Genomic DNA, 22,759 nt, shown 5'->3' on the forward strand with positions numbered 1-22,759 from the left:
TGTTGTTACAATGGCTGTACACTCTGCAAATGTGCAGGCTGTAATATAAAGCATTAACAAAAATACATATAAAATACAAGTTTATCCATATGTCGCATTAGGATACCATACAGGATGGAACAACACATATTATTTTCATTTAGTAAAATCATAGACAGAAAATAAGTTCTCCATAGACCTTTATATTTGAGGATTTTATTGTGAATCTCCACTATAGACCTTTTTCACATGAAGACATTTTGACACAAAGTGAAGGTTTAAATCATAAAATAAATGATGGCTGATTTATATTTAACTGATTTAGTTACAGGTTTCTGGCATTGTGCATGCTGGTTTATTGTCACACTGTCATGACTTACTGGGACACACTGACTGTGTGTTCCAAAACCAATACTAACATAATATTTAGTATACCAGAAAAAGATTGCGTATGTTCCAATATATGCGAATTCAGTATAACAATAAATACCACGATGACCTACTGCATGTGGTCACATTTTGCAGTAAATAAGTCAGCATGCTTTTCTGGCTATACTGAGCCACAATCCTCTGCTCATGTTATCAGTAACAACTGTAGATTGTCTATCGTTAACACCTGCTCTTTCCCTACCAAGACAAGTCAGAATATCAAGTATAAAAAGGGCCAATTGTGAGATGATCAGGCTTTTCATTCCACAGATATTAAGCTGGCATAATTAAATTGAATGTCTCATTTTCAAGTTGTATTTTCTTGTTATCTACCTGCAATGTCTTTTAATTACAATGACTTTTTAATACTGCAAATCACAGTATGTTATCCAAATTAAAGTAATTTTGGCATATGTTTATTCTGAGTGCTAGATTGCACATGTACTTATGTTAAATTAAATTGTGTATCCAATTATATAGAGTTGTGACAGTTATGTATTAAAGTGCTATTGTTACAAAGAGCCTAATAAGTTCACAAGTATAATGTAAGAAGAGTGCTCATCAGCAGAGGGGGACTCTCCTCATTTTCTCAATACCAGGGAGAAAATGTCAAACAGTTCAACAGGATACTTCAGACCATCTGCAACTACTTCAAAACCACCACAAACACAACCATCTACTGGAATTTCACTGCACAAGTCCTAATCAGTTTGATTGCGGGGAAATACAACCCGAACACCACAAAGGCTCATATGATCAGGTTTAATGTGGTAATTTCAGGGAGGTAAAGTACACTGTGGGAAGATGGGATTCTTTCATGGGGCTTTGGGAATGCAGTATCTATATTATACTCACATCATAATGTGAATACTGAGAATTAATATCTTTAGACTGAAAATTGAGTGGACCTTATCATTTTTATAATAATTCTCTGGAGGTCAAGAACTGGGCTGATCAGCACATGACACCTAAAGGCCTGCTGCTGGTGCTACAGTTTGACTTACAGTTAGAGTTAGGCCTACAGTTAAATCATAAGCAACTGTGGTGGTGTGGTATAGTTTAAGGAAACTGTAGAATAAAGCTCTGCATTCCATTTGTTTACCTATCTTAAAGTGTGATTATGTTAGCAAATTATCTAAAGTGAAGTTATTAAATGACATTGTATAACACTACCTATTTTGATAATTTGACTAACATCTGTTTTATTTTGTAGGGCAGGTAGAAATACCTATGGTTAGGCTACTGCTACTTCTGTGCTGTTGGGTACGTTTAAAGCAATACATCATATTTTATTAAAATATGTTTGAATATTGTTATGCTATGAAGAGGAAAGTCCCATTGTGTGTGTCTTTGTATAACGCCTTGTCTTTCTTTTATTGCTTTTTGTAACTTAGGCTATCTAAATGACCTTGTTGTTGAAAGGTGGTAAATACACTTGCGTATAGTCAGCCAAGAAGTAGAAGAGGAATAATTTACCAAAAATGCAAATACTCACTTAATTTGGAGGTATTTCAAAACTGTACTGTCATCCAATTTGTTGTTAAATGTGCAACATATGAGTTTGGGAGCGTTTCGATTGTCTCTTTACAGCTCTTAACATAGATAAGCCTGAGCGCTAACGGTGCATGCTGACAGAGTTACCACATGTTTTACCTAAGGGGGCACGGCTGGGTGCTACACTTCCACGACCAATCTGTGGGTCGGGAAGGTGAGCTGCAGCCACGAGCTAGCCAGTGGGACACGCTTACGTGCACCAAGAATTACGTGCAGCGGCCTGGCTATGTCAACAAAGTAAAGGTAAACTCCTATAACAACACACAGAGGGAGAGTGACCTAGTTGTCTGCTCGGGTAGACATTGCTCCAATACATATCTGCATAACAAATAGTTGTTTGCTGCTATATTAATGCTTCCAATGTCTTATATTGCTCCTTTAAACGTGCTTTCGCGATAGTAACGTAAGGTTCTCTGGCAGCTAGGCAGACACGCTTTCGGTTTCGCGTTTGCTTAAAATTGACCTTTCTGTGCCGCCGTAGTGAGGAAAAACACGGACAAGCAGCTGTTCAGTCAGTGTTATGTTACAGAGCTCACGTGTAAGACTTTACTGCGTATAGTGCTGTAGCAGAGACTCATTTGGATCGCCAATACTACAATGGAGCCCGTCATAAAAATAAATCCTGGTGGGTTAAATGGTCGTGATGTTTGTTTTGACGGTAAAAATGAATGTCGATGCATGCTAATCTGTAGCGTGTGTAAATGTTTGGCTAGTGCTACTTCGACCTGCTTTAAGTGTAGTTCTTTTTAAGCATCTTCCGTTTTCGAAGATACTAATTTATATAATCAGTAAGACAATTAAGCATGTTATTGAAATAAATCCGGTACATTAAGTGTCCGTGAGGTTTGTTTTGTCGCTATGAATGATGCCCAACGCATGCTAATGTGTAGCTAGCATTTGTAAACGTGCGGCTAATGTTGGCCGTCCATTTTTAAATCTTGTACCGTTATTTTTCTCTACAGGAGCGACGAAATGGGACATTCGTCAGAAAGTTTGGGACTACATCGAAGATAATAATCTGGCGAATTTCCCCAGGCCTGTTCACAACAGAATCCCAAATTTCAAGGCAGGTTAAAGCATGTTAGTTAATTGACGAAGGCTTGCAGTGCACGACCAATCCAATATTCCTTCATAACTAATTGTGAACCAAATTAATATGCTGACAACTAAACTAAAATATGCAGCTGCATTAAAGTCGACATTGTTGCAAAGGCTTTCATCTGCTTATCTATTCAATCAATTTTATTAATAAAAGGGTGGTGTACTCACTGATTTGTTAACTGTCTTTTGCATGGGTGTCACAAGTACTCAGGACAGTATGTAGTCAGTAATAAAACTTACATTCAAAACACAGAGCTTTATCATAATTAGACAACCTGTAAAAACCACACTTAAAGTTGTAACAATTTATGAATTAACATAGTGAAGCCTATTATGTAGAATCAAATGTTGATTAAAAAAACACTAACGTATTAATACTAAACTCAATTTCATAATTACAGCCAATTTCATTTCTTAAACAAATGTTTTCCTAAATGAATGTGCGGTACTTTGTGTGTTCCATATGTTAAAGTAAATGGACAAGTAAAATATTTGCACATAACGGTTTTTAAAGAAAGTAAACTTATGCATGGATAACATTATTGCTACAATAATGACACCATGGGGTTTTCACAGCATCACTTTACTTTTTGAATGAAAATGTTTTTCACTGTGTGGCCAGGGTGCAAGTCAAGCATGCAACAGGCTTGTAGACCTGCAGGAGTTCAAGTCCAGCCAGACAATCAAAGTAAACCCAGACAGACCTCAGCAGCAGGCGCGCTTTGTCACTTTGGAAGTAAGTTCATTCTGGGGTGAAAAAAGAAATGGTTGTCAGTCCTTGTATTTTCCTCTCCTCTCATCCAGGGTGCTTTCACAGCCTGTACCAAGGTGTCTGAGCTGCAGGAGTTCACCCAGGCTACTGAGGTGAAGGTGGATCCTGATAAACCTCTGGAGGGTGCCCGGCTTGCAGTGTTACAGGTAGCACTGGAAATGCACACAAAGAACCAAAGTGACCCAGGCTATATTGCACTTTTTTTTTTTCTTTCGTCCTTTCTGTTTTATTACATTGTCAATTTGATTTACACAATTCATCCACATCAATGCTTTGCATCTGCTCTTTTTGAATCTACACATTTGTTATTGTTGTCATTTCTCACTGAGTGTTTGCCAATCTATTATTCATCTGCTAATCATATTCAGTAACTGTATCGGTTGGCTAATTTTTTGGGAAATCTTTCACAGGCGCAGAAAACTTTACTGGTCCCAACTCCTCGTCTTCGTACTGGCCTTTTCAATAATATCACTCCTCCCCAGGGAGCCAGCAAAGAACAGCTACGCATATGCTCTTCCTCACAGGTTTCATTTTGCTGAATTTACATATTTATTTACATGGCCACACAGAATTGTATTGTGATTTTATGAACCCACAAGAGCTAATATATTCCTAATTTATCTTCTCTGCCCTATCGTCTGAACTTCTTCCATCAGGGTGTGAGGGACTTCAGTGTGCCTGTGGACCTGGATGCGAAGGTGAAGGTGGAACTGGTAGTGGTCGGCTCTGTGGCGGTGTCAGAGAAAGGTGACCAACGATTCACCACTTCACCATACCAAATCAATTGCAAATTTGCGTCACTAACAGATGATTATTCATGACTTTTTAAAAATGATGGTAGATCAACAGAGTTGTGAGCCCAAGACCAATTTCTCCATAAAGTAAATCAGATTAAAACACACTTCGCCCATAAATATAAAAATTAAATCCACAATTTTTACCTGCTTTTTTGCAGATTTAGATAACGTGCAAATTATTTATTTCAGTTCAAATACTAATTAAGACTATGGGAAGCAAAATCAACAGTATGTTATTCCATCCTACACTTATGTATTGTGCAATGTAATGGGAACAATTCAGTATATTTTGTATAGCCCAATATCAGTAATCTGTTATTTGATCAACAATTGTATGACATTTTAAACAGCGGTGGATGTTGCAGCGACACCTGGCGGAGATCACTCTATTGAGTGCACATTTCTATTTCTTTGTATCGCACTATTCTGAACTTACCTTTTTTTTAAAATGGTTCTTCTGCAGGCTTGCGGATTGGAAAAGGAGAGGGCTTTGCTGACTTGGAGTTTGGCATGATGGCCTCCATGGGAGCTGTGAATGAGTCTACTGTGGTGGTTACTATTGTCCATGACTGCCAGGTTAGTTTACTCTTTCTGTTCTGTCATGGCTCTTTATTCTTTTCTATATCTTTTCAAGTACAGATGAACTTTATTTGATTAAAGCTGCCTGTATTTTGACTCACCTTATCGAATTAAAACCATAACACAAAAATGGGAGTGTATGCTATATCCACAATGGTAAGATAATCATTGTGTATGTATTTTGGACCAATCAGTTTGTAAAATGGCAAAATTAATGTCAAATGCGTGACACAACTTCTGAAGGTCTCACAGGTACACGCATATTTCATAAGTTGTAACAAGCAAGTAATTATTTATTTTTTTACATAAACTAACCCTAACAAAATGTCATTGTTGATCAAACAACTGATTACTGACTTGTGCTTATTGGGATATGTGTACTTTCAGGTGGTGGATATTTCAGAAGAGATAATAGAAAGCCATGACCTGACAGTGGACTACATCCTCACACCTACCAGAGTCATTAAAACGGATTGCCAGTTCCCCAAACCACAGGGAATCTTCTGGACTAAGGTAAATTCAAATAACTTTTCTTTGCTGTGTCTAGTGCTACTGCAAGTCCACAATTTACAGTGGTAGGTATTTTAGGTTGGTTTAAAAATATTGCATCAAGAAAAAGGATGGAAAACATCACTACATCCATTTCATTAACAGCGTAATTTAAAAAAGCCATCAGGGATTCAGTCCTGTAATGTTTTAAGCGCTATATAAATTCAATTTATTATTATTATTATTATTATTATTATTAATCTTAATCTTAAAATGGAACAAATTTAAGACCTGCATAATACATTTTATGATAAACAGTGTGGTGGCTCATCAGACTGAGGAAAATTTAACAGGCATAACACGATGGTTCAACCCATTGTTTAACCAGTTGAGATAAACATAAGTGATTCATCTTTACACAATCAGAACCTCTGTTGTGCTGCATGTTAAGCACTCTAAATTGCACAAATTATTATTATTACAAAAACACATTTTCTATATTAAAAATGCATCATAATGAACAAAATTGATACATTTTAAATGGATGTCATTCCAATTATCATAAAATGTGTTACAAACGGATTATTTTGTATGTGTTATAAGACATCTGAAGACCCATTGTGCTGTAATGTTTTAGTTGTGGCCTGTCTTGATCGTTTTGACTCTTAAACTGGAACAGATGAAAGTTTATTGAATAGAGATGCTCTATCCTGAGCGCAAACAAAATGTTTAGTCCCTCTGCTCAGCGACACTGCCCTCTAATGGGCATGTGGTGACACCACATCTCATCAGAGGACTCACTTTGTCATTGCACCCCTCTGTATGCATTTAATTTATCTGCAATAATGCTAATTTCCACTTATTATTTTCGTCTTTTCTGTTCACTCTTTTAATCAGTAATAATTAGTGTTTTAGTACACACTGTACAGAGCATATACATTATATGCTAAAACAAGAGCAACCTTTATCTTCTGTTATTTAAATATGAGTCAGTAAGTAGAGTGTTTTTCCACCTGATAATTTTTCTTTAATTAGACATGATGTGGGGCATTATTTTTAACTTGTGGCGAGTTTCTGTGTCTTCTGGGCTCCTTAAGACATGCATGTAAGTAAACAGGACCCAGTGACCTCACTGGCAGGAAGGCCATGTCTGATTATCAAAGGCTCCTCTGCCCAGCCAGAACGACGGGTCAAACAGGCCAGTCTAAAAACAATAGACCTGTATATCCTTTTCAAGACTGGTCCATATCAAAGGCTGCCAAGAAACGTACTGGCTCAACAAATCAAGACGGTAGTCTTTATTTTTAAATCTCCTGCTGCTATAAAGGTACTTGTTACTATAGCATGGGCTGTGAGCAGGATGGTATAATACCAATTAATTTGTCCGCTTTATTAGTCTAATTAATCCGTAGGTATGGTGCATTGTTAATGTGTGAGTGTGCGAGTGATACACCTCTTTCAGCCTTACTGAGCCTGTCCATTTTTGGGTCTTCAGCTGGACAATGAAAAGCTGGAGAAGATCCCCATCCTGAAGAAGTTGCGTGCTCTGGAGGAGCAGGCTGGAAAGGATGTAACACTCGGGGAGGCCCCCACTGCAGCAGAGCCTGGTCAGACCGGTCCACCCAAAAGGCAGACCAGACGGAGGCCAAGGCAGAACATACACCAGGATGATATGGGAGAATCCAAACAGGAGAACACAGAGTCAGAAAAGAAAGCCAGACAGCGCCCAGCTAGAGTGAGGAAAGAAAGCAGAGGAGATGGTGGGGGAGGTTATGAGAGAGGAAAGGGGAAAAGAGGAGAGAACATGAAGGAAAAGGGCCCAGAGGAGGGGGGAAGTGAAGTCATGTCTCAACGTAAGCTCCCTCTGAGTGTGACCACAGTTTATCTGGGGGGAATCCCTGCTGGCCTGCGTGTGAGTGAGCTGAAAGCTGCCCTCAGAGAGAAGGAGGCCGCCCCACTGAGGCTCACCTGGCAGGGAGCTCAACACAGGGCCTTCCTGGACTACTGTGACCCTCAGGCTGCAGAGCTGGCCCTGGAGGCTCTGCAGGATCTAAGTCTGAATGGTCACAGTCTGCAGGCTGAGCTGGCCAAGAGCCAGCGGGGAGGCAAGAGGTCTGGACAGTCCAATCGGCGACCAAGACCATCAACACCCCCGAAATCCAATACTCCACCAGCAGATACTGAGAGTGACACCAATGAAAAGACTGAGGAGTAATAGCAATATGCAATACTCAGCCCAAGAAGTATTAATTGTGGAGCAACGTAAAATTGCCTTAAGAAGAAATAAGTTAGTTTTTTGATATTTTGGGATTTATTACAAGAGGACATCAGTTATTTGAACCATTGACGTCTAAATTGACGGCCAAGACTGGCTTAAAAAATATGAATAGAATATGCAATTAGTTTAATCAAAAAGCATTTCACTAAAAAGGTATTTTGTACATATACCATTTCACAATACGTAACAAAACACCTATGTGCCTTGTTTATTCTCACGGTCTGTCTCGAGAGCCTTCTGTTTTTCAAGGCCCTTTTTTGAGTAGTTCTTAAAGATGGAGAGTTTTTTCCTTTAAAACTGTAGACTGTATACAGTCTTTGTTAAAATACATTTGTAGAGTAAATTGTTGTAAAGCGTTCTCATACTTTCCTTCTCCGAGGGAGTCTTATTTTTAAACCTGTTTGTCTGCTTGTTAATCTCAAAACTATTTACTAAGGTCGTGGCTCAAAGATGAGCTGTTTTAATTTTTGTTGCAGATGGCGCAACCATGTGGTCATTTAAACCATTTATACCATCCTGACGATTCCTGAGCCCAGAAGCTTACCAGTAGAAGGAAAGAATCCCATGTCCTACATTTTATTAATATATATATATATATATATATATATATATATATATATATATATATATATATATATTTATTATATCCACACCCATGTTTGACTACACAGGAGTTGATTCTTTTAAAAACACGTTTTTCAACTCTCACAATCTATCATATTTGAATGACCATAGCATTATTTTTATTTTCCATTGTGGAATAGACTCATTTGACATTAATTGGCATACATTGCTATACTGTGCAGTTGCAACCAAACTTGGAGGATCTGAATATATTTTCACATTTTATACCATTTTGATTACAGACTACAGCAACATATTGTGTTTAAATGACCATAATTCAGTCATGATTGACTCATGATAATTCTGACGAGTTGAATTATTTTTCACAATTCACCCTTTCATACGGCCTAGGGTTCAGGTATTCTTAAGAAATCCTTATCCTTCCATGTATTTAAACTAGGATCTGGATCTAGATGCTGATTATACAGATCTAAACCTATTTTATTTTAAAATAACTAATTTAGAGGTTTCTGTAGCCTTGTTGGAGTTATGCTTTTTGATTTCTTCCTTGCAGTTTCTACTTGTGTTTTTTTTCAGAATATTTTGGAAATTAACATTGTACATTTAAACAGTGATAATTGTATCTTTTGTTCATAGAAATGACACATTCATGGTTTTCTGTTTGGTTTGGCCAGTTTGAGTATGAAGCCAGGCTCACCATGTAACGGTTAAGAGATGCTACGGTGCCGGCTGAACTGTTCTAGTGTTAATGCATCCGTTTGTAACCATTATAACGTTCTCCATTGAAGTTTGACTCTACTGGCTAAGTGTCTTTTTTCTTTTTATTAAAAACTGTAGAATCTTACTTTGACGACACTTTAGGGGTATTGAGACTTCACATAGTTTTGCGCCATTTAGTTACTGGCACCTGCTTTTTGGAGATTAAACTGCAAACCTGTAAAAAAAAAAACTCCTACGTTGTTTTAGTCCAATTTTCACAACGTGTTACCCCTCAAACTATCCTTATAAATTATACAGCTTGTTCTGATGAGGAGAGCAATACTTGGATAGCAAAAGTTAAACTAAAAGCATGAAATCTCAGACCCTTGAGTCACAAAATTATTTAAATGGTTTTACATTTGTCATCTTGAGCCAATTTTGCATTATGCATCCAGTTAGTGTTTTATTGTTGACAAATATATAATTTAGTATAACAATTCATTTGGTGACTTGTTTTGGTGCTGGTAGAGAGAAAGATTAATTTAAGCTGAAATACTAAGAATTAAAAGCATGTAAGCACTCCTCCAGACTTAAGCCCCCAAACACCTGCATCCCGTGCCCTGTGAGGTTTGAATCGATGTTCCCGTGTCTCTGCACAGACGTAAAGGATCACTCCCGTCCGTCTGCAGTGTTGGACCAGTGTGCTGTTTTGACTGAAGTCCCAAGCACACAGCATGTCTGTCTGCACAGAGCAGCTTCGGCCTTTTTATGGAGCTGTCATGCAGCTTGAGGGAACAGCTGTGGAGCCCCATCTCACTCCCTCTGCCCTGCCAGAGACCTGAACCTCGGCAAATGTCATCAGTCTGTTAATGCGCTGTTCAACTCCCTGAGCTCGATGGCGTTGCTCCTTCTACTGGGGTTCAGTCAGTGGTCATTTCAAAGCAACTCAAGTGTTAAGATGCAGAATACTTATGGACGGAGTTCAGATGTATACACTCAAGCCCCGACAGCATAACTTACAAGATCAAAATTAACAGAAAAACATCTTAAATTACGATTCAGTTACTTGACTGAGTGAACTATTTGGGTGCTCAAAAAAAAAATAGATTGCGGCAGCCATGTTTTTCTACATTTGAAACACCTGTTATTTTCAAACTCAAATAAGAAAAGATTGTGATAAGACATTCACTTCATTATGTGCTCACGTCTTATTCTTGTGCCTCTGCTATTTTTCACTTTATTTGGGTAATTTCTAAGGTTTTTTTAAAGAAGAAAAACAAAGCTTTTGCCTAGCATCCCTTTATATTTGATGTAAATCTCACTGAACCTCTAATTTTTATTTTCTTAAGCCCATTTCTTTATGTAGATTCTCAAAGGTTAGTGCTTCTTGGACCCCTCTGAGTTATTCAACAGAATCATCCTTTGAGCAAAATGTTTTTTAGGGAACCGACAACTAACCAGTATTAGTATTGTAGGTTTCTCAACCGGTAACCAAACAACATTGAGATTTTTGCCTCTGATGTTATTAGGCCTTAATTGCCGCTTACATTCTCGTAACATAGTGAACAATTGATTTCAGAAAGCCTTTATTTAAAATCCATAATCAATTAATCATGGTTTTGTGGAAAATCAGATTTGTTCATTCAATATCAGTTTTCCTTAACAGGTGTAGCTGCTAAGGGGACCAGTTGAAAACACACAGACTTAAACGGTCAGGTTCTGACCTCAGTCATGAACTGCATTATAACAAGACGCCACTTTGCTATTAACATGTGTACTTTAGTACTATATTGTAAACCTTGTATGCCCATTATGCTTTCATCTTTAGGCTTTAAAGATTAGTAGATCAAAACCAAGTGAACTCAGATTAGATTACCTTTTTAATTTGATTTATTTATTTAATGGCAGGACTATACATTTATGTCCCGTTCAATTTATTATTAGTTTATTTTGAATGCTGGTAATTTTTGTTTGATTGTGTAAAAGTGTGATTTACAGTTCTGGTGCATTTAATTTGCAGTGAAAACATTTGGCAATAATTGTGTGTGTGAAGAAATCAATTTGTTTGGTGGATTTAGGCTTAAATAGCCCAACAGATATATTTTATTTCTTACAAATGATTTGTTGTAATATATAGCCTAAAAAGTTGCCCTCATTGGACCCTTGCTAATTTCCCTAACATTATATACAGTGCTGAAATTAATAGTCTACATATCTCTAACAAAGACAACAACAGTGCTTACAATATATCCTCCATTTTCATTTCAAAACAATAACAAGCGTTCTGACAAATATTGCCAATAAAGAATATACCTCCTTGGCCAATTCGCCTGAAATTAAAATATGTAGGCCGACAGAATAAATAAAAAGATGCGCTTTGGTTATTCAAAAAGTGCCTTCATCGTTTGTACACAATATATATGGGCATGTTTTATGTGATGTCCATAATTGTTGAAATAAACGTTGAAAGTCCAAAAGAAAAAAAGAGCCTCAGTCTAATTTATCAGAGAAAAAAGTAAAAACGTCAGACGAAGAAAATTGACGTGTGCATTTGTACATTGACCTACTTTAACAAGAGCAATAAACATTAACAAAAGTGTGAAGTGGTAGTCATCCGCGCTGCAGGACTAAGTACCAAACAGCAGCAGGGTCTCATACACCCAGTCGTTACCCCGCTGGTCGATGTTGATGGCATGACCAAGTTGTTTTAATATTATTATATATTATTATTATGTGGTTGCTTTGTGAGTCTCCGCGTCTTTGTCGCTGTGTGAAACAAAAGTAGTCCGGTCTACTTGAAGCAGTGGGTGCTCTCCACGGGCCGGGGCATGCCTTCGTGTCTCTCAGTGGTTATTTACTCGTCTGCTCTCGTCTGCGTTCACCCAGCTGCACGGCTCAAGTCTGTGACCCCGTCCTCTGGTCTGCGGGGACATCATCACATGACGCAGGGCTTGATGTCCTGGTAGGAGACCTGTTGGTGGTGGTAGTATGCGCTGCTGCTCGGCGAGTGCATCGTGGAGGACGTCATGGCGTTGAACGAAAAGACGAACTCCTTTCGGTCACACATGCTCGGAGACTGGGAATGGTACCGAGGAATACCTACGAAATTTAAAATATGGATTAAAACAATGACAATATGTAAGGTCACAACTAGCCTTAGTATAATTAGACTTTGACAACGTCTAAGTGGGTTTATAGACGCTTAAATATTACAGACAATTAGACAAGAAGGATTATAACAGTTCCACATTTTGTGTAGGATTTAATTTGTAGGCTACTTTTATGGTGCATTATTCATGATATACGTTTCCTCTTAGAGCAGCCGTAGCCTTGACTTTGAGTTTAGGGATCAATTGTTAATTGAAAGTGTAAAGCATAAAATAATATTATTATAATAATAATAATAATAGATTTGTGTTAGAAACAACTGTCACATTAAAAAGATAATCTAGTAGCCTACTCGTGTTTCCCCCACATATTTTTGTAAAAGGTATCCCAATATCGAATACTTCATCAAAGATTGATAATGATATTTCCACGATAAATTGGCCATTAAGTCCATTTAGCAAGCTCGATTAAGATAGTCCAACGTGGAGGCTGCTTCAGGGCTAATTGACAGTGGCTGTCTTGCACGCCAGTCCCGGAGGAGTCGTGGCCACTGGGTAAGACAGCCTGTCCTGACCGCGTTTGTTTTTCTTGCCCGGAGATTGGCACGGACTCTCCATGCTGTCTTTTTTTTATTTGTATTGTTATGACTTTCAGAAACAGAAAGCGTGCGAGTTGGAAACGCCATAGGCCTACAAATGGATTTATTTGGAAACTGTAATCTGTTTCGATTGGAGCATAGTGGTAATTCAACTTAAATTTCTGTGGTAGAGAATACGTGGTTTCTTTTAGTTCTATCAGTTTCCTTAACGGGCGCGAGTTTAATTATTTCCTATTGTCTACAATATAAGATATACGCCTTTGTTCCGTGACGCAAACGCAGTGATTTTCAAATATGCCAAATCAATGATTTTAAGCCCACGTTTGGCAGAAGACTATAACCATCTGTGAGCCTATAGGTAGAACATATTGTTCAGACCCTCTGATAATGAAATGGTTTGGCATTTGTAAATCATCATCGTCATCATCATCATTATATATTTCAAATGATTTACATTTTCTCACTAATTTTCACAGTTTTAAGCACCATGTTACAGTTGTAAGTAATACATTAGAGGTGAATATAACATTGAGCCTACCTTGTAGATCTGTAGTGTTGTGCCCGTTCTGGTGCAGGTACGATTGGTCTAGTGAATGTGTGGGCAAACTGGGCTGCAGCGAGTTGGCCCCTGGATTACAAGGAGACAGCGGCTGCTGTTTTATGTAGGAGGCCCCGTTATTCAGCGAGGCAGAGGGGGCCGGAGCCCACGCCGAGGCTGAGCTCGAGTAGACTGGGTGAGGCTCCATGACTCCTCCGCTGGTGAGCAGAGGAGAGGCAGAATTGTCGTGGTGGGGATAATCACTCCCGTTGGATCCTGTACAACTTCCCATGTAGGAATGTCCACTGTTGTTCGACAAGTGTGACATGGTGTGGCCGGACAGACCCATCCCTTCCATGTTACCTGCCAAGTGTCCATTCATCATTCCGAGCCCACTGTCCAGAGACAAGCTGTTTGGCGGACAGGATAGGCCCCCGCCGCTCCCCTGGAAGTTGTAGGACTCGGGGATGTGGTTGAATCCCAGGCCGTTCATCATGCTGTACATGGGCTTCAGCGCCTGACACTTGCGCCTAAACCCCCTGGGTCTCCTTCTGAAAGAGCCTTCCTCGAACATAAACTCACTGGCCGGGTCGATAGTCCAGTAGTGGCCCTTCCCTGGCCGGCCGAGGCCTTTGGGCAGCTTAATGAAGCACTCGTTCAGGGACAAGTTGTGACGCACGGAGTTCTTCCATCCCTGGTATGAGCCCCTAAAAAACGGGAAGCGGCTCTGCAGGAATTGGTATATTTCACTGAGCGTCAGGCGCTTGGTTGGTGAGCTCTGGATCGCCATGACTATTAAAGCAATGTATGAATAGGGGGGTTTCTCTGGTCTGCGGATCCCTGCGTTTGTCTTTTTGGTTTTCGTCGTGGAAGAGGTGGTTTCCATCACCGCGGTCTGTCCGTGCGGCTTCTCCGGGGCAGACATCGGGCTGCTCTGGCCAGGAGTCTGCGCTGGTGGCTGCTGGACCTCTGCCGTCATTAGTTCAATTTTGTCTTCGTGATGGCACACTCGATTGATGCTTTCCAGCTTTCCAGCTATAAACACTACAAAGTTAGATACTGATTCGCTGACATAAAGAGCTGAGAAAAGAAACCAAGTAAATGTAACGCACGAGCCAAAGACTGTCTTCTTAACTCGGACTTCTTCCTTTTGATTGCGTCCTGCAGCAGTCTGAAGCCGTACCGCCTTGTATGCAACGTCCGAAATGGAATAAGGAGCAGAACAGGAGCCGCTTTCCACTTCAGTTGGTGTGTTGTCGTGCGTCCGAGGAGCTCACTTTTTACTTATCTGTTGCCATCAGCGCATTGGAAGCTGGATGTCTTGGCCATCCTAATGTTGGGACCCGCCCAGTTCCCTCCTACTCCAGTGGTGGGCTGTAAGCAAGCACATGTGTGCGTTCACTTTTCAGGGAAATGTTTTTTCCATTCTTTACATTGAAATAGGGAATATACTGTATATACAGCCTTTAATAAGCTACACTCTGTATGCTGTTGAATATAATAAATTCAAATGGTTTATCGTGTATTATATAATAACATAGTAATAACATAGGGTATTTAGATGGAGATTCTGATCTCCCTGTTTTGTAATTTAACTGTATTGTACTTATATTATTATGGTCAACATTGATTGTTGTTAGTGCTATAAAGGTTTACAAACCTAGAGAAAAAACGGTATCTCTCGATTTGCAGGTCACATGCAGATGCACCAGCACGTCAAATAGCTCATTGGTTTTACGTTTATGAAATATTTTATAAAACATGTTTTGTGCATGAAAAGTATTTAGCAGAGAACATGCCCCTCTTATTGAAAACCACCCTCTTGATTTCTGTAAAAGATAGACAGGAACATGGGCAGGATGTTTAGACAGCAAAATGTAAACATTTTCCATGGCCTTCTTTAAATAAAAAATCAAGCAAAAGCCCCGTTAGATCAGCTAATACTCAATCTGATGCGATATGCCGGTCTGTTCGCGGCGTCCTGTGGTAATGTTGGACGTTTTTGCACATGAATATTGTTTGTATAATGCAGTCATAATATTTACGCAGGGACGCAGCAGGAGTGAGGTGGAAGCTCTGCGGAGCTGTGAGTACAGAAACTCGGACGCGGACTTGAGATCGACTCCTGCAGGCAGTTTACTATCCAAGGATCCAGAATTAAGGTAAAGTGGATTAACACTTCTGAGTCAATAAGTTACCAGCAGAGCTGTGGCCGCCTTAATTTAGGGCCACCGCGTGGATGTTTAGTTGGTTTTATATGACATTATATCCTATAGAATAATGAGGATAAACGAAGCCTAACTATGCCTCAAGGCTGAAACTGAATTGTAATCCACGCAGAATAAGATGCGCAGCAGTTTGTTTCATTGTTGTTGAAACGCTTAATTTTAGTTCGTTTTACTGCCTTGTATACGCAGCTCTGGTCGAGAGCTACTGAAAGACGATCGATCCATAACCTAAAACTGTTGACAGTAGATTACTTATTGTTCCCTGGAGATCTCGATAGCGGCAGCCTGTAACCTTGTGCTTCTCCCTGGGTTCAGTTAGTCGAGCTGGCTGCGCTTCTGATCTCTGCCGGCGTTACTGTTTCTATGCTTATGATGACGGTGCTTTTTGCTACAATGGAAAGTATTACCGGAGAAAATGTCTTTGCCCTGTGCGTTAAAACCAGACTCTTTGCAGACTTTGTTGCCTGCATAAAGGTCACTGCAGCTTTGTTAATATTATGTTTCAGAAAAATAATGTGGCAGCATGTTTACGTTACGATTCAATTTCAAGAAATACATTTAAATCAAATGTCGATGTATAACCGAAATATAAAATTGTTTATGGATATGTCCAGTCCATCTTTTGTTTCAGTCGAGAAAACAATTAATTGTAAAATTATCTTGCTCAACCCAAAGGTGACAGGCGTGCCGCTGTTAGTTTTTCCTGTTGCAGAGGAGATTTGAACTCGTGGATAAATGAATGTAAGTATTGTTTTAACCGATGCCTGCTCGGCCACTCGCCTGCAGTGAGGGCCACACATTTATCAGGGGAGTAGACCACCCAGCGCGCACCAGGGGCAGGCGCGCTCCCGTCCCCTCTCTCTCTGCCCACTGCATTTAATTACCGCTGATGACTTCATTCCATTAGGGCGCTTTCCCCCCTCACACGCTCATTCGGCCCATGTCATGTTGGTCTTTCTTTGTTGTGCATAAGGCCTACATACATATTTCTAACTTGCACGTTCATCCAAAGCAGTGTCCGTGGTTCAATGTTTACGCAAAGCAGTGTGGAATTGTGATGCGCTATACTCCCCCATTCTTCTTCCATCAATAGAAATATCTACACTTATTTATTTTGTAATATACCTTTGACGTTTTGTCAATGACAACAAATTGCAAGTGTCGTCATAATATAATAACGCGTATCATGTTATATCCAGCATTTCACAATATATTGTACAAGGGAATAGTTGCTGTTGCAGCGTCGGTGGCCAATGATGTTCGTCATCATCACTGAGGCTGGAGGCTGGAGTCCCGAGGTCAGAGCTTCCCCGTTGCTCCATCGCAGACGAAGTCGTGCACTTTTCCATGACGTCCCATCATGAAATATTTGACAGCGCTGCATCCTCAGGAATGCTCGGCCACTTAGGTGGAGGTGCACCGCAGAGTGCACAGCCCTGACAGGCTTTCCGGACGGTCTTACCGTTATTTAGTGCACTAAAACCAATGGACCCCTTCAAAATGTTGCAACGTTCTGCAACAAATGTAAATGGTTTCTTATTGGCTACATTCTCCGGTCCGTCAACTCAATGGCACACATCAACAGGCCAAAGATATACCATTCAGGCCTTTTTCTCGATTGACAGTTCGTTCAGATTTATGTTACAGGCCTTTTTTTTAGGATTAGTTTAATCATTGCTCATTAAAATATTGATATTAGCCAATTGACGATGTTCTCCCATCACGACAATAAATTGTCCTATGATGTGAGCAAGTAGATAAATACCGCCAAAACGTCAAAAGTATTGCTTATTCATAACAAATAGGCATATACAAGAAGCGGACTATATATTGAACAGCTGCAGCGGTCAGCGACGTAATTAGATTTGTCCTCACAGAAACATATTGAACTGCTGGGGAGACGAGGCCCGATCAAGAGGGATTCCGAGAATTTGAAGTGCCAAACTTGTAGACGAAATGTTCTGTACGAACGATCATCTTTGAGAAGTAAGCCAGCTCTGCTCCTCGGAAGGCCGCGGAGGGTCACCGAGAGGCCGCGGGGACTTTGTTTGGAGGACAGGAGACAGAGCGATCGATCAACCGCCGTAAACTCAGGCAACTTGAACTTGAATCGCTAGTCGGTTATAGAGCAAACAACTTTCCTATTAAATGTTTAACTTCTTCACATGCAATTGATATCGTGTGTTAAAACTGTTGTCTTGAACTGATGTAGAGCCTATAGTTTGGCGGAAAAAAAAGCAAACTCATTTTTATAAATATATTTTCAAATCAATTCAAAGATGCATAATTGAATAATCTAATTAAAACAATTAAATGTAATAGCAGCAGATTTTACAAATTACAAATTGTCTACATGGTCTGATATCAATAATGTGATTCTCTGATATTAACATACAGCGTTCTCTGATTTTATTTAATCTTTTTATCATGTTATGTACAACTAAAATGGCAAACAATACGGCACACATACAATTGACAAGCTGTTTTTCGCAGAAATACTCAACAAACAAAAAGGTGCGTTTTAGATGTGATCCTATAAACCTAATTATTCGAGTTATATTTACATTTGTTAATCTAGAATGTTTTCATGAGGAAATCATTAATTTTATGAAATTATTTTAAATGCACATTTAGAGTAAAGACTTTTACGGTTGTTTATTTTAATCCGACCATTTAAAGAGGTATCCCTTCTGTTTTCTGGCTCTCCGTCTCTGCAGTGTCGCCTGCAGGTCACTCCGCATTGTCGCGTTAATTGAAAACAGTGTAATGTCGAGGTGGACACCCCCTCATCACTTTCCCTGCGCTGTAGGTGGCCGTGTATATTTTCGTTCAAGTGGTGTTTATGTGAACGAGAAAGGACGGGATTGCTAGCAGACCGCTGATTGCGCGCATTGCGTCTCTACGTGGATCTGAAGTGTATTTGATGGGCACCACCCTCTCCGGTAATCAGCTGCAGCAGAAGTGCGCTCGACGACTTTTTAATTCTGTTGGAAATATATATGTTCATTGCGATGTTAAGTGTGCGTGTGTGAAGGCGCAAGGGAAAGTAGTGCCTTGATACAGACTCGCTTAGAGAAACGGTTGATTAATTACAAGCTTGTGTTACTTTTCACATGTCACTGCTCATTCAAGCTTTGCAAACATTCGCCCTGCAGTCGTGTCCTTGAGCGTGACACTGAGCCCACAACAGCTTTACGGGCAGCACAGACGCGTCTGGCTCAGTGGCAAACGAAGTATGAATTCTTATTATAGACTCGTGTATCGTTAGTCTGATGGGAAGGCGTCAGACATATATTTCACTGATGTCTGTCACACGTCATTCAAGCAGAGGATGTGATAGGTCTTCCCATTTTAACGTTTGACATATGCATGTGTCACACACATACAAACGCCCACCTGTCCGCCTCCGCTGCACACCTGCATCATCAGCTGCGCAACAATTGACAGCTATAAGAGTGGTCGATTATATTTGGATATTGCAGACCTTTAATGGAATTGTTTCCACACGGACCTCTATTATTGGAGATTAAATCGAACATTAGCGTACATCGTTACATTTGTAATTTTAACCAATTTCAAACCTCCATTCACAGCAGAGATAATACAAAGGATCAGTGGATGCTGTATGCGTCAACTGTCTTTTGACGTTTGATTCTGGAGCATTCGACAAAACAATTTATTTGTTGTTCAAATGTTCTTCAGATATGAGTCATGCGTTATTGTGAGAACCCCGGCCTCCTCAGTAATACTTCACGCAACAGTCCCCAGTGTGCTGTCTTGTAAGATCTAATCAACTCACATAATCAGATTGCCATTTTCTTATTTCAGTATTCAGTTTTGTCGCATGTTAAAGCAGATTTGGTTCTGTTTTCTGACAGCTGTTGAAAAGAAAACGTGCCTTTTTAGACAATGCTAAAAGAATACAATTCTTTCTTGTTTATTTTGTGATCATGGGCAGCGCCACATCATTTGACATGAAGGACAGCAGTGGGGAGGATTTGGCAGGTCCAGAGGTTTTACAAATCAAAAACTGTCCAAATGTGGTTAGCACTTAGAGAGAAAATGTCCCATAATTGAGAATACCTGTTTGTAGAAAATCGTTATTTCAGCAAGTTTTATAAGCTATTTTCTGTGTGAAACAGGAGAAAACACCCAAAACATAAACACAAACATGTTAAAACAATGAAAAGTAAAAAAATGAAAATAAAAAAATGAGGTTAGACATGTTGGTTAAAGCATGAAGAACAAATGTGATTTTAGGTTAGGGCTGTTATTTGTGTGGTTGATATTTGCCTGTATGTATTTAATCCTCAAAAAATATTAGAAATGAATAACAGTATTTCAGAATATTTTCAAGTTTTAGATTGCATTGGCTGCTTTGGGATTTTGTAGGATATTTGGCGTATTGATAACATTCTCAGATCTTTACAAAATATAACAACAAAACGTTGTCAGGGAGAGAATGATTAAATCCAATTTATGTTCATCATTGTCCCTGCATGCATTAGGTCATCAAAGTGAATTACATGACACTATGACTAAACATTAATAGCTTTAGGATTCACTTATTCCACAGTTGTTTGTGTGTGGTCTTCAAATCTGTTTTAGTGAAGAATGTGAAAGTAAAAGATTGAATATTAAAATTGGAGTGCAAATGTTAAATCTAATATTGAGTATTTTAACTCAGACATTATTGGATTGTTGAATACTTGGCTTACTGATATTTACCTTTCCATAATTTCTTATTTCTCAAAGTTGATTTTATAATTCACTGATATCGCATTAATCAAGTAAATCCTCCTTCTTTAAAATAAATCTGATACAAATCTATTTAATAGACGTAATTATAATAAGAATGCATGTTGAATTGAATTACTTCTGCTCCTATGGTCGCCTTCAGTGTAACTATTGCCGTACAGGTACTGATAATTAATATGGATATTTTTTTCAAAAAGTTCAATGCTATCTAGTTCCTTATTCCAAGAAAAGGTCCAGTGAAAACACATCAAAATATTCCATTAGCCTACTTCACCGCCCCTCTCTTCTGGCCTTTAAGATTCAGTCCCGCAGTGAGTGGAGCCTGTTTGATGCCCCACCCTGCAGCCCCACACACCTCCCAGGGCCTGTCCAACATGGCCTGTCTGATGCAGGGAGAGACATCAATAATAAAGAGCTGAAGCAGAAACCACAGTGGAGAACACAAAGGAGAGAGGGAGGGCCGACGCAGGCCACAACCGGCTCTGCTGCAGGTCAGCTCCTTTGATACAGCCTCAATGGCAGTTTGATGGGTGCACATGGGGCTACATGGGTTTATACTTACGTGTTTACATGCACGTTTACAGAATATCTATGGTGTTTACGCACAGCCCACTTATTCTTTTTTTTCTTTACTCTGAAGGGGGATTTTCCTGTGGCAAGCTGCTTCGGAAAAAGCAATTAAGAATTCCCAAACAGTACACCACAATGGGAGATATCATTTGTGCAATGTGTGTTCCATGTCCCTCGCAGTTTTAGTCTGGAATGGCTTGGCTATTTTTAATCTGTGCACAACCAAACCCACCTACAGACAAACCGCAAATTGAATGAAGGGGAGGGGAATGCGTGGGCATGGTAATTGCCTATTGTGGAGCTCAAACGTCTCTGTTCTGCCATAAACAGCTTTGGTATAGTTCACAACTTGATACCCAGTGCTCCAGCCGGTTTGAAATTAGGGCATATCCTCATTGTATGTGGGAATAGCCAGGCAGTGGTTGGAATCAGTCAGGAATGCTTTGGGATGGTAACTGGATTCGGTTGTAATGCCTCGTTCTCCACAGTGGAACATAGGGTGGGAAAAAGGCCGAGAGCATTTCCTGAGTGGAGGGGGGTCCCAGTGAAGCATCACACGCATGGGCATCATGTGACAAGGATGCTGCCAGGTTTTAGCCTGTGATCCCAAGTGAAGAGAGGAGTACAGCTGGGGGGGAGGTGTGGTGGGTGCTGTGGGCAGTGCAGGGAAAGGAGAGGGCAGGGAGGGGCTGAGAAAAGAGAGGCACATAACAGTAGCTGTTATAATGCAATCTTTATTTCACACACCATTTGAATGTAAAGTACCTGGGCATGCACTGGAACTTGTTAGAAATCCCCTATGCTGCTTCATTTTCTGTGTTATTTTTTATTTAAGTTTAGCTCCCCACAACATTTTAAAAATAACACAAGTGTTTTAACTTTGATAAAGCTGAATAAATGAAATAATAAAGAATGATCGCGTTAGACCTTCAAAAGATAACTGATGATACTCTATGTGCAAATAGACGAGATATAACAGGAGATTTCTAGTTACATTGGGTCATATTGCATGTTTTTTCCTTAAGAGCTAGCGATTATGTATACAATTGAGGAACCCAAGTTGAAAATAAAGTTGGTCAGAAGAATAAAATGGAGAAGACTCTCAGACAATTTGCCTAAACCTTTAACTTCAGCTCATCAGTTTCCATCTAATCTTAAATTGCTCAAGGTGGCAGGATTCAATATCATAAATATATTTCTATGAGGTAAAAATAAGACCTATGTAGTCAGTCAAACTTTATCCTGCACACAACAAAAAAAAGTTACTGAGGAATTACCCTTGTAGAAAGTCCAATATAAACTCCACCGTTGGTTTTCTCTTTAACTTATTTGTCAGACTTTTGGAAAATCTGCATCATGAAAAGTCATGCTGCTTGGGCCACTAGCAGTTCCTGTTCGCACTGCACAGACCGAAATGAGAACAGGAGTGTGTTTGATGTCAATGTGTTTTGATTCAAGTGAGTTATGACTTTGAGAAGAAAGGGTTTGTTTGTGGCAAATCAGGTGACAGGAAAAAAAAAACATAATCTGTTCCTATAATAAACCACAATTCTAAAGAAACTTTAACAGAGCGATTCTAAATTATTGTGAAGAGGACTGTTTTGTTTGTTTGTTTATTTATTAGTAATAACTGTAAGAATCACGTTGGTGAGAGTGTGTTAGTGTCTCTCCACCGTCCCAGACCTGCAACAATTCCT

General features: G+C 39.5%; 2 protein-coding genes across 2 annotated transcripts; one reads left to right on the top strand and one right to left on the bottom strand.

Moving 5' to 3' along the window:
- The first annotated feature begins 2,441 nt into the window (after positions 1 to 2,441).
- mthfsd (methenyltetrahydrofolate synthetase domain containing) lies at positions 2,442 to 11,639 on the top strand. The gene is made up of 8 exons (XM_034526505.1): positions 2,442 to 2,587; positions 2,925 to 3,028; positions 3,868 to 3,981; positions 4,246 to 4,359; positions 4,492 to 4,582; positions 5,096 to 5,208; positions 5,599 to 5,724; positions 7,196 to 11,639. The coding sequence occupies exons 1-8, from the start codon at positions 2,560 to 2,562 to the stop codon at positions 7,913 to 7,915; spliced, it is 1,410 nt and encodes a 469-aa protein (XP_034382396.1). The 5' UTR covers positions 2,442 to 2,559; the 3' UTR covers positions 7,916 to 11,639.
- Positions 11,640 to 11,650: 11 nt separating this feature from the next.
- On the bottom strand, positions 11,651 to 14,788 carry foxf1 (forkhead box F1). The gene is made up of 2 exons (XM_034526516.1): positions 13,507 to 14,788; positions 11,651 to 12,361 (listed from the first exon to the last, which is right to left on the bottom strand). Exons 1-2 carry the CDS (start codon positions 14,483 to 14,485, stop codon positions 12,198 to 12,200), a joined length of 1,143 nt encoding a protein of 380 aa, XP_034382407.1. The 5' UTR covers positions 14,486 to 14,788; the 3' UTR covers positions 11,651 to 12,197.
- Between the last annotated feature and the right edge of the window lie 7,971 nt (positions 14,789 to 22,759).

The sequence above is a fragment of the Cyclopterus lumpus genome, chromosome 3, assembly GCF_009769545.1.
Source record: "Cyclopterus lumpus isolate fCycLum1 chromosome 3, fCycLum1.pri, whole genome shotgun sequence".
NCBI classification, from domain to species: domain Eukaryota; kingdom Metazoa; phylum Chordata; class Actinopteri; order Perciformes; family Cyclopteridae; genus Cyclopterus; species Cyclopterus lumpus.

What these genes read in the sequence shown, in the direction of transcription:
- mthfsd (XM_034526505.1), top strand. Translation starts at nt 2,560, where the DNA reads ATGGAGCCCGTCATAAAAATAAATCCTG. An exon ending in TGTGGCGGTGTCAGAGAAAG is followed by an intron (nt 4,583 to 5,095) that starts GTGACCAACGAT and finishes GTTCTTCTGCAG; the next exon opens with GCTTGCGGATTGGAAAAGGA. An exon ending in AGGGAATCTTCTGGACTAAG is followed by an intron (nt 5,725 to 7,195) that starts GTAAATTCAAAT and finishes TTGGGTCTTCAG; the next exon opens with CTGGACAATGAAAAGCTGGA.
- foxf1 (XM_034526516.1), bottom strand. Translation starts at nt 14,485, where the DNA reads ATGACGGCAGAGGTCCAGCAGCCACCAGCGCAGACTCCTGGCCAGAGC. An exon ending in CAACACTACAGATCTACAAG is followed by an intron (nt 12,362 to 13,506) that starts GTAGGCTCAATG and finishes TAAATTTCGTAG; the next exon opens with GTATTCCTCGGTACCATTCC.